Here is a 14,571-nt window from a genome sequence, read left to right on the forward strand (position 1 = left end):
TTCCAGATTCCAGCTGTATTTCACTTGGTGTCATTTGCAGCTCTTGACAGATTGTTGGCTGCGTAGAACTGAGTAAAAGTTGTGAGATAGGTAGCGAGCACCAGAATGAAACCCATTCTGGACAAACTGAGTGACATTTGGTTGGCAGCTGCCAGCTTTTTTCCCTTAAGCTATTTATATACTTTTATGTTAGAATGACATCAAGGTTGATGTGAATGGCAGATTCTGACCGGTGACTTTGCCAGATTCCAGCTGTATTGACCTACAGTACATTGGCCACTCAGGCTTCACATTTCATGGCTTATATAAGACCAACAATTCCTGCTTTATTTCTGCACATCTGAAATCTAGTCCTAAAGTATACATCACAAAAAAATTAAATCTGATAAACGTCTGGAAAAGGAAAACCCCCGAGAGATTGAAGGGATTTGTAAAATGCATTTATACATACAGGATCCATTTGTACAGTATGTATATTGCGGTAATCCTCCAAATGCTGCAATATCCCTTTGCTCAAGATCTTCCGGTCAATTTCATGAATTCTGATTCAACAGTAGCCTCTTGTTACATGTGCTGACTTGAAAGCGAAACTACCCGAGAACCAAGTACTGGCAATAAAATGGAAACAGTGTTAAAAAGGTAACTTACAGAAATAAAAATTGGCCAGCTACGAGGTTTCGGATTCTCTGGATAGTTGACGGCAAAGGGAAAAGTTCATCATTCAGTTTTTCTTGCTGGTGATTGGAGATGGATTTGTCCCACAAAATATATAGTCAATTAATTCACTTTACAGTATATCTGTGAAGTGCTTTGAGACGTCTTGAAGACATGATAAAGTCCTATATCAAATGCAAGGATTATTATTATTATATATGCTGCCTGACATATTGGGATGTGTCTTATCCTGATTACTAAACCTAGAAATTGGAAATGCGACTGGAAAGATATTAGGGAAATGATCGCTCCTTTCAGCTGTGGGTGTAAGAGAGGCCCTGGTGTCTCTTTGGCCCACCAAAATGCTAGAAGATTTAATGCAAGAGCAAATCCATTACATTTCTAAAATATTCCATTTGAATTGGAAGCTTGTCAGAAATTGTGAAGTAGGACTGTGTTTTGTTTTGTGTGAATTCCTTTCCAGTGAATAAAATGTTGTGGGAAAGCAGGTTATTCACTGAACAGGAACTGACTGCAGCAACTCTGAAATTGGGAAGAATAGAAAGGGCCTATGTGCAGAGTTATTGAAGCAGTGAATATGATGCATCAAGTGCAAGGTGAGTGAATAGGTGTATTTACAACTGCCTGAGGGGGCTTGGAAGTGTGTCATATGCAATTTCATATCAAATGGTCCGTAAAATGGGAATACTTTGATAAAAGCTGGAATTTCACTGTCTGAAGATTTTGATGTCAAATGTCAAGTGTGACATTTCATTGTTACAAGAGGCCTTTCTAGATGCACTTCTTTGAGCAGTGTGTATGTGTTTTTTCTGTGTACCACAGTAAGAGTTTATTTTAATATACTTAATAATTAGGTCACTCAATCCACGACTGTTTGTGGGGCACTTTGTGGGGCACTGCTGTGTGCAATTGGTTGCCACGTTTTGCCCACAAAATATATAGTCAACTCACTTTAGGGTATATTCTGTGAAGCGCTTTGAGACATCTCAAAGACGTGATAAGGCACTATATCAAATACAAGAATTATTTTTATTGCTTTATCACAAAGATACTCCTGATATCAGTGTAACTGGGAAATCAGTTTTCTGGAATACATTCAGGAATATCTTCTACATATATAAAAGATTTGAGCACATTGGAGGTAAATTGGAATAAGAAAGAACTCATTTGCACCTTTTTAAACTGAGTGATTACCTGCACCATATCTTTTGAGAAGCAAAATGGGTAGACTCGATGGACTAATGAAACAATTCTGTCTGTAATTATTAGTGCATTACCATTGTAAAGGTAGAGAAGTTTCACCTCTTTCAAATCACTCCTTGTCAATGTAATGAGGGGTGATAACTCAATTCGAACTTTAGGATTAACAGCTCAGCCGTCAACCCAGTAGTTTGGGTTCCCAACATGAAGAAGAACAAGTAAAACTTCACCTTATGTGGATTTTCCTTTGCTTGCAGTATACGTATCTGTTTTTAAACAAAACAGATCAAATGCGGGAGTGCTGAAGCTATAATTAAAAATGAGGCCTGGAAAGTTAAAAGGAGGGAATCACAGGAGTCTTGAGTTTCCTTGGAATTTGTAAGTAATAGGAATAAATTACTGAAAGACCTTGAACATTAAAATTGTAAATGAAGTAAATGAACTCCCAGGCATTGTTAATTATAAAAAGTCATTAAATCCTGATCATTATTTAAAAAAATTCCCCTGACTAGAGTTAAAGATTCAGTGCGCTTTCCTGACCCATCTACATTAGTGACTTGAGTTGTATTGGGAGGCAGTGTGGGTTGATGCCCTGTCCTGATGTGCTGTGGTGTTTGACTGAGTCAGTGATTTTTCCTTGCGGAAAGTTTCCTCCCTTGACTGTGTGGTCAGAAGCCAACACTTTTCACTGGGAAATAGAGAAGATTAGAGCCACTAAGGCAGTTCCATAATGCAATCTGTACAAAGAGTTGTCATATTCCATATGAGACAATGTATTTTCGGTTGGAAGGATATTCTTGACCTTGAAAAGGTGTAGAGGTGAGCAAATAGTAAATGCAGAAGAGTGTGATAGGCATATGGGCTTTGTCCATCTGCTCGTCTGGATGTTAAAAATCCCATGGCACTATTCCAAAAGGGAAGGGAGTTTCTCCTGGTTTCCTGGCCAACAGTCCTCCAAATTAACAGTTCATTCATCACTTGGCAGTTTATGGGACATTGCTCTGTACTAATTTGTTGCCATATTTGCCCACAAAAACGGTCATTACACTTGAGAGTAAGTACCTGTAAACACTTTGCGATATTTTGATTCGTAGGCGCTACTCAGGATTTTTCTTGCAATAAACATAATAACAGATATTGGGAATTTGAGCTACTATGAGGGAAAGTTAAGGAAGATGAATCAATTTCCTTGGGAAAAACGAGACTTCAAGATGACTCAGTTGAATTCTCTAGACAGTTTGCAAATGATTCATCTGGTTTCTCTTGAAGTCATTGTTTTTGAAATTGGCAAAGGTTCTCTTGTTCATGTTTTGCCCAGTGCTGGCTATGCTAATAGTGACCCATAGAAACAACCTTGTGTTACCATTGCAACCAAACCTAGCTTGCAGTAGTGCAAGTATAGCTCCTTTTACAGTCCAAACAACCTGTTTCTCCTCAAATCTAAAGAAAAGCACGACCTTTATAAGGAGCTTGTAGTGCTCTTGTCGGGTTGCCGTGCTGAGGGTATCATTTAACATCAGTGCCTCTTACTCGATGGGGAAATGGCTGAAATTTAAAAGGCCCATCGTGCATACACGACAACTGCTGTTTGAAGTTGCTTGAGTTGTAATTTTACACAATGAGACAGATGTAGCAAACCTTTTGTAGTGTTGGCTGCTCAACATTTGCTTTTTAATGTACCCTGGATCATAAAGTCCTGGATGTCTGGTTTTAAGGCGTACATGTTGCCCTCCAAGAACTGAATGAGTCTGTATAGTTTACAACTGATCTGCTCAGCAGGAGATGAAGGGAATCATTTATATGCCATAAAAAAATTAGAAGTTGCCCTTTTGAAATACACACAGTGTTGAGAAAAACATGGAGGTTATCAAAGTGGGGAAACCTAATGTGTGTTTGTGGTGTGTGTGTGTGTATGTGTTCTATATTGGAGAAAATATACAACACACAAATAAATGGTTATTTATCCCCTGCCTTTTCTACCCTTGTATTATCTCTCAATACAATTGTGGAGTCCTGTAGCTCAGTGGTTAGAGCACTCGCTTTGCAAGTGAGAGACCTGAAAAGGGCGAAACCTTGGGCAAGTTTCCTTACTCCACACAGAGCCTAATAATAATCCCTCCAAAACCAAAAACAATAATAATTGGTCATTTTCAATCTACGACTGGTTGTGGGACATTGCTGTGCGCAATTGGCTGCCGCGTTCGCCCACAAATATAGTCAATTCACTTTACAGTGTGTTCTGTGAAGCGCTTTGGGACGTCCTCCCGACGTGAAAAGCGTTATATCAAATACAAGGATTATTATTATTATAATATAAATACCCTTAACATCAAAGGTTGATCAAAGGTTAAGCGCTCCAAGACACCGTCCATCTAAATATGTTCCCATTATTTGTATGATAACTGTAAATCGAGGTGCTTAAAGAGTTACAGCTTTCGTTGAGTTTGGCTTGATGGGGGTTACTGAATGGATGGCAGAATTTTGGCCAAAAGAAACATTCTGGGTGGGAACTGCACTGAACGTCAGAAGCTCAGAACAAGGCTTCTCCTCTGAGGCCTAAATCCAGGCATAAAATTGAACACAAGTTTCCAATTTACTTTTATAAGCAAAGTCAAAAGCAGTGTAACTGAGCTATGTTTGTTTTAGGGTTCAGTGGCGTTCGCCTGCTGGTGGGAAAAGATGCAAGGGACATTTCCCAGAATCATTGGGAGATCAGTTATCTACATTTCCATTCTCTTGACAAAAGCTTAGGAAAGTTTATTAATTGTATCTTCTGATGCCACAAGAAGGTTAAATTATTATTTTTTGGTTCGTTGGTTTGAAATGTATAGGTTTGCCTTTCAATAGCCTCTTGTTCCCGCTGGCAACACTTCTCACCATGTGACACCATGAATTATATAGAAGGATTAAGTGACCTACATCCAAAGTATGCGCCGCTGAACAGGTGAGGTCCAGCAGAGGATCAAGTTATAACTGGGTTTGGTCTGATAGGAACAGACATGGGCTATTAATTCTGGATGTTTGGCAAGTGAAATCTAAAGGAAATCACTGTGCTGCACAGTCACTATAACCCGCACACTGTATCCATTTCAGTAGTGAGATCCAGCATCTCTTTTTGATAACTATCCTTGCATTGCCAGACATTCAGGCTTCCATTCCCCGGGTTGAAACGCAATCTTCTGTGGGAGGGATTTCATCCAGCTGGTTTATAACCAGAACAGACGTTTTGTTTCTTGAGCTTTCCTGTTGGCAACAACTGAGGGTAACTATTAACAAAGGGTGTAACCTCAATGGTAGGGAATAAACACCAAGAGACAAAGTGAGTTGAGTCCTCCTCCTCCACTGCCTTATTGCAGAAGGCTATGATCCTGTCTATAGGTCTGGTCTGTACATTAACCTTCATTTCCTTTATTGCTCTTTTTATTTTAGCATAATTTTTCATAGCTTGAATGCATCTTGGTGATATAAGCTGCGGACAGAAAGGCTTTTATCCACTAGGAGTGCTGATGATCAGCATAATACCTTCCCAGGTAAGGTTAGACACAGTCAGATACAGAACAAACAACAAAGTGAAGCTACCTTTCCTCTGCAGTTACTGCAACTTGGCAAGTGTTTAAGAAAGTCAGGTTCCACATGTTTGACTGGTGCATTCCTCCCACCTACAGGGAATAACATTTGTTCAGTAAAATGCAAGGGGATAAAAAGTTACAGCAAACAAGCTGAAAATACTGATCCACGAAACGCACATTCCAGCATGGGAATAACGGCATCTTTCTTTTCCTCTGGTTTGGATCATCAGTGCTGTGTTATACATCAAATAGTATTACAAATCCGCCTACAAATACACAGTCAGTACACTTTGTAGGAAACCCTGTTAAGCGCTTTGAGACGTCCGCCTGACTTAAAAAGGCACAATATAAAAATCAAGCATTATTACTGTTATTATTTTTATAGTAACCAAGTACCAATTGCCATTAGCCTTAGCCACTTTCTGCGCCTGTGACTGATTAACGTACTGAAGATTTTCAGTGTGAAAGTGCCAGGAGAGTCCTGGCAATCCCGTTGTGCACTTGATAGCTTTCCCAGGCAATCTCTCCTATCCCGCACTCTAATACACGCTGCGGAATTTGGAACTGGTTTGTGCCACAAGATTCATGGGCTCGTTGTGAAGTGGATTTGGACCCAGGGGATTCAATTTGCAGCTGTCTCTGACAGTGAGAGGACTTTGACTCCTTGCAGGATGCGAGCCTTGGAACAAACTGTGAGACATAATCGCAAGAATGCTTTCAGAAACTCTGCCCTCTCTCTCTCTCTCTCTCTCATTAGAACTGATCAGTTTGGCTGCGGCCAAAAGCTGTTAAAAACCTATTCTGCGGAGAGAGAGAAAAAAAACGACGTTTTTGGTCAAACACAGGATGAGCTCTTGCATTCACTTTGGACGCTTTGATCATTTCACGATGAAAAAACAAAAGTTAGCTGTGGAAAAACAAATTATCTAACTACCGAGGGGTTTCTATACTCTTAAAAGAACCCATTTACTGCGAGCACAGTGCAAATGAGGTAATTCTCTCAGCGGGAAAGCTTGCCCCAATTTACGCCAACGCACATTCTGGGATTCCCAAGTCTTGGCTCTAGTCAACCTACGCCTAGTATTTTCCAGAATAGGTAAGCAGGATGAGATCCTACAGAAGAGTACAACTCCATTCCAACAATCTATCCATGTGTAAGTCGAATGCATGGAATTCTCAGTTTGGTTTGCACACTATATTAAGCATAGGGATGGGCTTCCGCATGTGTCAAGATACCCCGCTGACCAAAAAAATGGGTGTACATGCCTTTGTTTTGCCTCTGACCGCTAGGAAACATACTTCATTCTTGTGTGCATTCTCCCTCTCTCTCTCTCTCTCTCTTTCCCCGCCTCTCTCTCTCCCCTCTTCCACTCCTCGCAGCCTGCTTTCTATTTGACTGCATCTGATTTAAATTTTTTTTCTCTACAAACACCATTAAGCGTAGTGCTTAAAAGAATCAACATAGGAATCTCCATATGCAGCTGTGTCCTGAATAGTATTCGCCAAATAGTGTCTTTTGACTGGAGAGTACATTACTTGGCAGTGCCCACTGCCCTCACTAGGGAATTTGCAGTTAAGATTGTTCTCAATTCTGTGCCTAAACTTTAGTTGCAGTAAAGGGCTTTGGCATATTTGCAAAAATGATGAATACTTTAAATGGTTATTTTAACACATAATGACGTTTGCCTATAAAATATGTAGCACTTTGAGACATCCTCCTGACTTGAAAGGTGCTCTAGCAAATGTGAGGATTATAACAATAATATTAATAAAAATTACTACTAATAATGCATTGTAGCTTTTTTAAATTAAAAATCAATTTCATTTATTTTCCTGGTGCTTTTACATTTCCATCCTCGCCGTCATCCCTTGAACACAAAGTGCCATGATTGATCGATTCCCTCCCAGGCCTCTGATTACTTCAGGTGTGTGGGCGCCTTGCTGTAAAGCTTTTCTGAACTTACTCTATGAGATGTCCGCCTCCAATCCCTCTTTTCCGATGGTGGAAATGTACTGTGTGTGTGTGTGTATCTGCCTGTCTGTGTGGGTTCCTCTCTGAGCTGTCTCCAGCTGTATATCTGTCACTGTGCACGCCTGGCTGTCTTTGTGTGTGCGTGTGTGTGTGTGGAGGAAATATGTCCCATAGGTTTAATTTAATCTTTCAATAAGATTTTATACTTGAGGGTAATAATCGCTGTTGATTGAAATAGTAACCCATCCCCCTGAGTATTTCTCCTATTTGCTTCTCTTTGTTTCACTCCTTTATGTGTGCATTTTTAAAAAAAATTTCATTTCAATTTCCAAAATGAAACTCTTATTTCCTCAGACTGGGTTTGGAGGCTCTCAGTTGCCTTTGGTTCCATTTGAAAAGTAAATTGGACAATTACTAAAAATGTTTTCATTCTCCTCTTTGCAACAATGAAGTGAAATTGGCAGCGTTTTTGTGTAACATTCAATGGGATAATTACCACAAGGAAACACTGCTAATTTCAACTGCATTATTTCCACGCTGTAAAGGTCCAACTCAAAACTGAGTCCTACAATTCTGTTTCCTTATTTCCTTCCTTAGTATAGCGCCTTGATTTGAAATACCATCATTATTCTACCCTTCGCCTATAAAATATACAGTATCTACACTTTACAGCAGTGGTAGCCATCCTGTGGCCTGGGGGCTGGAAGTGGCAATCCTCCTTTTATTGCAGGTTTACAAATGCAAGTTGGTACTTACCCTGAGTTCTATTTTCAAACACATGCTATATTAGCAGGGGCTGAAGCACAGACCCCAACAGTCCTGATCCTGCTGTTTGAAGATTGGGTACAGTAGTTTACAATGAACAAAGGTTTGATTTGTCCCAAGTTAGCTCCAACTGCAGTGCCTGTAAGAAAGGTTTGGTTCTGCACAGAAACTCCACTTCCCCCAGATCGACACTTTAAACGGTGCAGTGCTATCACAGAACAAACCACACAGTATTAGCTTGATGCAGTCCTGCGTATAGGGTTTGTTTGTATTAAGTTGGCTCAGCTCTGTGATATAATCGCAATCTTGTAATCCAGACCGCGTTAAAGCTCCTGCATCGCAACAACAGCGCAAATATGTCAGAATAATGCAAATTTATTAACAACACATTAAATCTCCAGTTGTAGCTAAAAATGAACTTGCCATTTGTTTCAAAGCTACAGAATGAGTTGTGCACCAACCACAAACAACAACAAATTATATTTGACCGTTGATCCAATGACAACATGAGATACAAGCCCATTCTGAAGCCTGTCAGCAAAATATTAGAAGTCAAGTCATTTGTTTCCTTCTACTCTATGCAAATTGGCTGCCACTTTCCTGAGAAATACTGTCACTACACTCGAAGGAAATTCCCTGTGAAGCGCTTTGAGACATTCCAACATTATAGGCGCTATACAGTTGCATCTGTCCTCAAATATACAGACACTGCACTTCACAGTAAAATCCTGTGAAGCGTTTTGAGATGTTTCGACAATGTGATAAAGTGCTGTAGCAAATGCAAGTATTATTATCAAATGCAAGGATCAGGGTTTTTTGGTTGGGTAAGAAACAAGGTAAAGCTAAATGTACTTTACATTTGATTTGGCGAAGGAAGGCCATCAAATTATTTGTGGCTGTTAAGACTGTCCATGTTTATTTCCAGAGGGTTGATATTTCCTCTCCTCCGCTCCTGTGATCCCAAACGCTGAACTGAAATTAAATTTAATGGTACCAGTGTACTGCTTCTCAGTGGGGAGTCCCTTTACATGTTTCATCCCAGGGGACGCTGCTGTGGCAATTCCCGTCTTTATTTCAGTTCAGCACATGGAGGTGTTGAAGCCTGGAAATGTGTGGACCCAGCATGGGGTATTGCCATGTTGTGGGGACTGTTGCGAGCACGGTGATGTCTGTAACCAAGACAACCATCTACGCCTTGAAAAGCAAAACAGGGATAGATGTTCCTTTTATTCTAACCCAACACTAATCCTGGGGTAAAGCTCCTCAGTACAATTTATGGTCCGAGTCTGCTCTGGAATATCCAGAAAAAGCTGTAAGCAGTTTGAGTATTTACAGAGTTCCACCATATATTTATAGAGTTTTTCCGTGTTTCAAGTTAAGGTTTGATCTTCTCCCCACACATCCCGAGGGAGTTATCCATCTGCTGGAATAACATTTTAACCCTATTCTTCTCACTCCTTTCTTTCTAACCAATAAATCTTGGCAGCGACTGAAGTAAAGCTGAGAAAGAAGCAAATAAACCACAACTGTTCCCAATTTTCTTTCTAGAAAAGCGCATGCAATTGCAGATTAAGTATTGGGATCAACCGAATGGTGTTTTAATGAGAATTTTTCAGTCTGCTGCTGTTTGTTCAGGGTTTTCTGTAAGTGGGCCTCAGACTTGCTTCAATTTGCAGCCTTCTGCTTAGGATTTGTTTAAACGCTCAAGCACTTGAACTGTGGGGCACTCTGCTTCATAATTAGTCAGATGGGAATATCTTCTATAAGTAGTAAGGCCTGATAGTAACCAGCATTTGTTTTACCACATTTTACTGCACTCAGCCTCTGGCCTCCATACACTAACATAGGCCCCTGCAGGTGAACAAATAGCTTGTCAATTTTTCCACGACTTTTAACACCGTTTGTCAAAATATACCCCACAAAGCAAATAAATATGATTTAAGTACAATTTTGACAACAATAAATGCATTGGTTATTTACATAATTCTCACCCTTATCATTAGTAATTGTGTAATTGAGCGCATGTATAATTCCTCAGTAGCACACGCACAAACACATGGTGCAAAATACCGAACTGTGAGCTTGGATCAATTCCTTATTGTCTTCGCATATTTTAGTCTGCAGTGTTGGATTGAAGAAACTACAGTAAAAATAATAAGTTGCTGAAATTGGAAGAAAACTGATTGCAATGCAATGTGATCTGGATTCCCTTAAGCTGTTTGTTTAAGCTGTTTGTGTCTGTTGGCCAACACTTACTGGGCAGGCAGAGAAGATGGTCTGCGTCGTACAACAGCAATGATTACACATTCACCATTACATGTGAAGCAAAACCACAGTCTGGCACAAGGAAAGTAAAGGGTTGAGTGAGTGAATCCAGTTTTTCGCTGTGTATTTGCAGCACACATGTGGCAGCACATAATATGGCTCTTTTATGCTTGTAAGTGGAAGCCAAATCCCTGAGTTCAGGAGTTTCAGTGATGGGAAAACTTAGTCCATTCGAAATAATCCTGCCCTTTTAGCGTGGTTAACTAATTCCAATGGACTTCATGGGTAGACCCTACCACAGCTCCAACTGTTAAATTATTGGTAACACCAAAAAAAACATTGCCACTACAGTCCATCTGGCTCTCTCCCTTATAAGCATTTTAATATCACCATTTATTAAAGGTCTCTCCTCGCCATTTTAACTGTTCGAAACTTAATTGGTAATAGTGCACATTGAACCCACCTGGAAACCCATCCTTTGGAATAAACAGGAACAAAGGTGGTGCTTCTGAATGTTGTGCAGGCCGATTGCATGCTGCAAAGTTAAAGTGAAATATTTTATTCTCAAGTCAATGGAGGAGATGGAGATGATGCTGGCATCTTTTAATAGGCACAGATTTACAACTGGAAAACTGGCCATTTCTTCCTTCCTTCCTCCTTGGTGCCCTCCAAGTTCTGCTCTACCCTGTGCATGCACTGCTGTAGACCCGGTTTCACAGAGACCATAAAACACCAGGAACAATCGTATGATGCACTTTTTACTGTGTTTTGAGATTGCTGAAGTGCTGTTGAATTCTGAAAGAGCTGTGTTTAATCTGCTGTTTGATTCCCATTCACAGAATCTCAGGAATTTTCACAGCCTCAGCTCTTTGGGCAGCGCTGGGGACGATTGCTGCCAGCAGCAAGGACAGCCTGCATCTCGGAGCGTGACCACCACAAAGAAATGGACACCGTCCCTTTGTGACTCCGCTCCGATGCCAGGCACCACGCCTGCCTGCAGCCCGGAACTGCAGCATCACGAAAACGTGGGCGAGCTCGCCACGAGCGTAAGGAAAACCAGGGAGGAAGGCAAAGGGTTCGGAGCCGTGAAGGAAAGCTGTCAGAGTGAGGAGAACGAAAAGGACACGTGGAGGAAGGGGGAAAGCGGACAGGATACATTTCAGCTGGACTGCGAACTGGATATTGAACAGATAGAAAACAACTGAAGAAGTTTCCCGTTTTGACTGCCCAGTTGTACAATGAGTGAGCAGAAGAGATTTATGAAATTCTGCACAGTTCTGACACATTGACTTCTCTTCAGAGCTTTGAAACGCAAGGGCTCTACAAAAGCACGTGAACTCAGTACAACTCCATGACTAGAACTGACACCAAGATTTGCCGAGCGATGATCAGGAGGGGAAAACAACAAGGAGAGCAGCGGCAATTTCCATTTCTTTTTAACCCACTCATTAACTACTTGGATTTGCCCAAGGCAGTCTCCAGTTTAAAGCTGTCCGGAATAAAAGAGTGGGCCCTTTTCCCTTCATGTATGTTTTATACCAGCTTGATCATAGTAGTTTTATATGTTTAAGTTGTTTCGATGCAGTGTAAATGTGGTTTATAATTCCGATCTTATGATTGACACTCTTTCCCCAAACCCGTAAACGAATGTTTGACCAGGATGCCGACTTTCTTACTCAAGAACTGATCTCAGTGGATTTGACCCACAAAGGGAAATCTGATGACTTTTATAAGCTTGCAGTGGTTTTTATATTCTTATTATGACTAGCTTCTGATTTATTTTTTAAAAAAAACTTGCATTATAATTTACATTTTACTGTTTTCTTCTCAATACAAAACTTTGCCTTTGAACTCTGTCTGTTTGTTCCTCCTAGACTTCCAGTAATAGGGTTAGCCTCTCCATTCAGCTCTAGTTTTCTTTGCTGCTGATTAGTTTCAGTAGGTTTGTCCTGCTCATGCCTGAACTCCATGTCTGATATCACCCTGAGGTGTACAGGAGGATTGGAGGCTGGGGGGAAATCAGCAGCCAAGACACATGATATTGAGAGAGAGAGGGGGGAGATAATCAAGTGTTCACATGAGGAGAGCAGATGGTGAGGCTCCCCTCAACGATAAAAGTAGCAGAAATTTGTCTGGTAATTGTAAAATGGAGAGTTAAATCCTGCCCAAATCAAGAGAGTTGGCATCTCTGGCTTTGAACAGCACCAAGTTCCAGTATCTGTGCATTTGTGTGTGTGTGTGTGAGTGAGCGCATGTGTGTGTCTATTGTAGACTCAGGGTGTCCATAAATGGACTTGTAAGATGAACATTTAAAAAAGAAAAAAAAACCATTCACCATTTTTAAAAAATTTATAATTGTTCCCTGTCGCAAGACAAGAGTTATTTTCTACTGCAAGTTTCTATTCTCTTCTACTTGCGTGCAACGAAATTATCAACAACCTCATTCTTTGCAATAAGCTGAAATGGGAATTTTGTCAGAACCACAGGGTGTTGGAAAGATGCAAGCGGTGTTGCCGGTTTCAGGTAGAGCTCGAGAGAAAGACTGTCGGAAGTGTGATGGGAATGAGTCACGTACGGGAAAGTCATGCTTAGAAAGGACTTTGTCTGGTTTAGGTATTGCAGATACTGGAATGTCAGGAATTCCGAGAAAGACAAAGTATTGAGCATTTTAAACATTTTCCAAATGTAGACCAAGCAATATTTTATGCCTATACAGTACTACCTGCATGTGGTAGCGAAACAGACGGGAACAGAATGCATTGTTTAACGCTGAAGGCTTTTGCAACTCGTGAAATGCTGTCGTGATGTGGAATGGGATGACTCTGAAAGATTTGGACCACAAAACCCAGGGGCTAAAGACTGCCTTTCCTACCATTGGTAGCAGCAATAACACAGCACTGCATAACCTGTTTGCCTTACTTCAGAAGCTTACACAAAAGCTGCAGTTATATGTGGCAAGTCTGGACACTTAACTCAAACGATAAAGGTATCTCAAGGAAACTTACGATGAGTCTGTCATTCTAGAAGTGCGGTTGGTCAGATGGACTGCTTATACCAGCAGTGAAAGTGTGGGTGATAGTGACTGAAATAAACTGGAGAGCACTGTTGTATTTCAGAACATTTTGTGATGTGATTGTTACCTAGAAACGAGGAGGATTCTGAAAAATACAATACGTTATTATAATTCAGCAAATTTGATTGTTTTAAAAAGAATATCACTTCCTGTCTTATAGAGGCTCTTCTCAACTTTCAATAAAAGTGAGGCAAAACAGATTTTGTTCTTGGTTTTTCAGGTTAATATTTGTGCGTGCCACTCACCAATAGTGCTTTATTGTTTGTGCACACACACTCGCACCTCACAATCGGGGGAACAGAGTGTGGTGTGAGTAGTAGATTTCTCTAAGGCCCTGCTCAACACTGTGCTGTGATATTGTCGGTGTTTGTCGACAAAATCGTCTCTACACTTTACAGTACCTCCCGTGAAGCACCTTGAGATGTCCTCCCAACGTGAAAGGTGCTATATCAAATCCAAGGATTATTATTGTGTTGGAAGTTTGACTGTAATATGATAATAATCCTTGCATTTGATACAGTGCCTTATCAGGACTTTGAGACATCACAAAGAGCTTCACAGAATATATTGTAAAGTGGATTGACTATATTTTGTGGGAGAAACGCTGGCTACAACAGTTGGTCTATAATTGAATTCCATCACTGTTTATACAACCACCTTATAATGTTCAGGTTTATATCTCTCTGTGGCAAACTCAGCTGGTTAGGATGACTGAACATTTTGTACAATAAACAAACAAACCAACAATTTATATTTACAGGATATTGCATCTTTCATGTCAGGAGAACATCTCAAAAACTTCACCCAGCTGACTGGGTCCCCGACAATAGAGTGGGGTGGGGAGAGGGAAAGAAAAGATGATTGCAAGCATGAGGCGGGGTAGGTCAGCTTGGTTTGCAAGAAGAATCGGACGTCTGCTTGGAAGCAAACATACACAAAATAAAGAACCCAACAATTAGTGTTGGGTGAATGCATTCACATTGTTGAGAATCATTAAGGGATTAATGGGTTTCCAATCGAAGCCATCTAACATTGACCCTGGATGGATGAAA

General features: G+C 40.5%; 1 protein-coding gene across 1 annotated transcript in view; it reads left to right on the forward strand.

Annotated features, from left to right (window-relative positions):
* The window catches only part of fam53b (family with sequence similarity 53 member B), a 38,099-nt gene extending 24,570 nt beyond the window's left edge, over nt 1–13,529 (forward strand). Inside the window, 1 exon segment of the mRNA XM_007903943.2 lies at nt 11,286–13,529. Within this exon segment, the coding sequence (XP_007902134.2) occupies nt 11,286–11,651 (366 nt within the window). The 3' untranslated portion in view covers nt 11,652–13,529.
* The last annotated feature ends 1,042 nt before the right edge of the window (nt 13,530–14,571 follow it).

The sequence above is a fragment of the Callorhinchus milii genome, unplaced genomic scaffold (genome assembly GCF_018977255.1).
Source record: "Callorhinchus milii isolate IMCB2004 unplaced genomic scaffold, IMCB_Cmil_1.0 Scaffold7, whole genome shotgun sequence".
NCBI lineage: Eukaryota > Metazoa > Chordata > Chondrichthyes > Chimaeriformes > Callorhinchidae > Callorhinchus > Callorhinchus milii.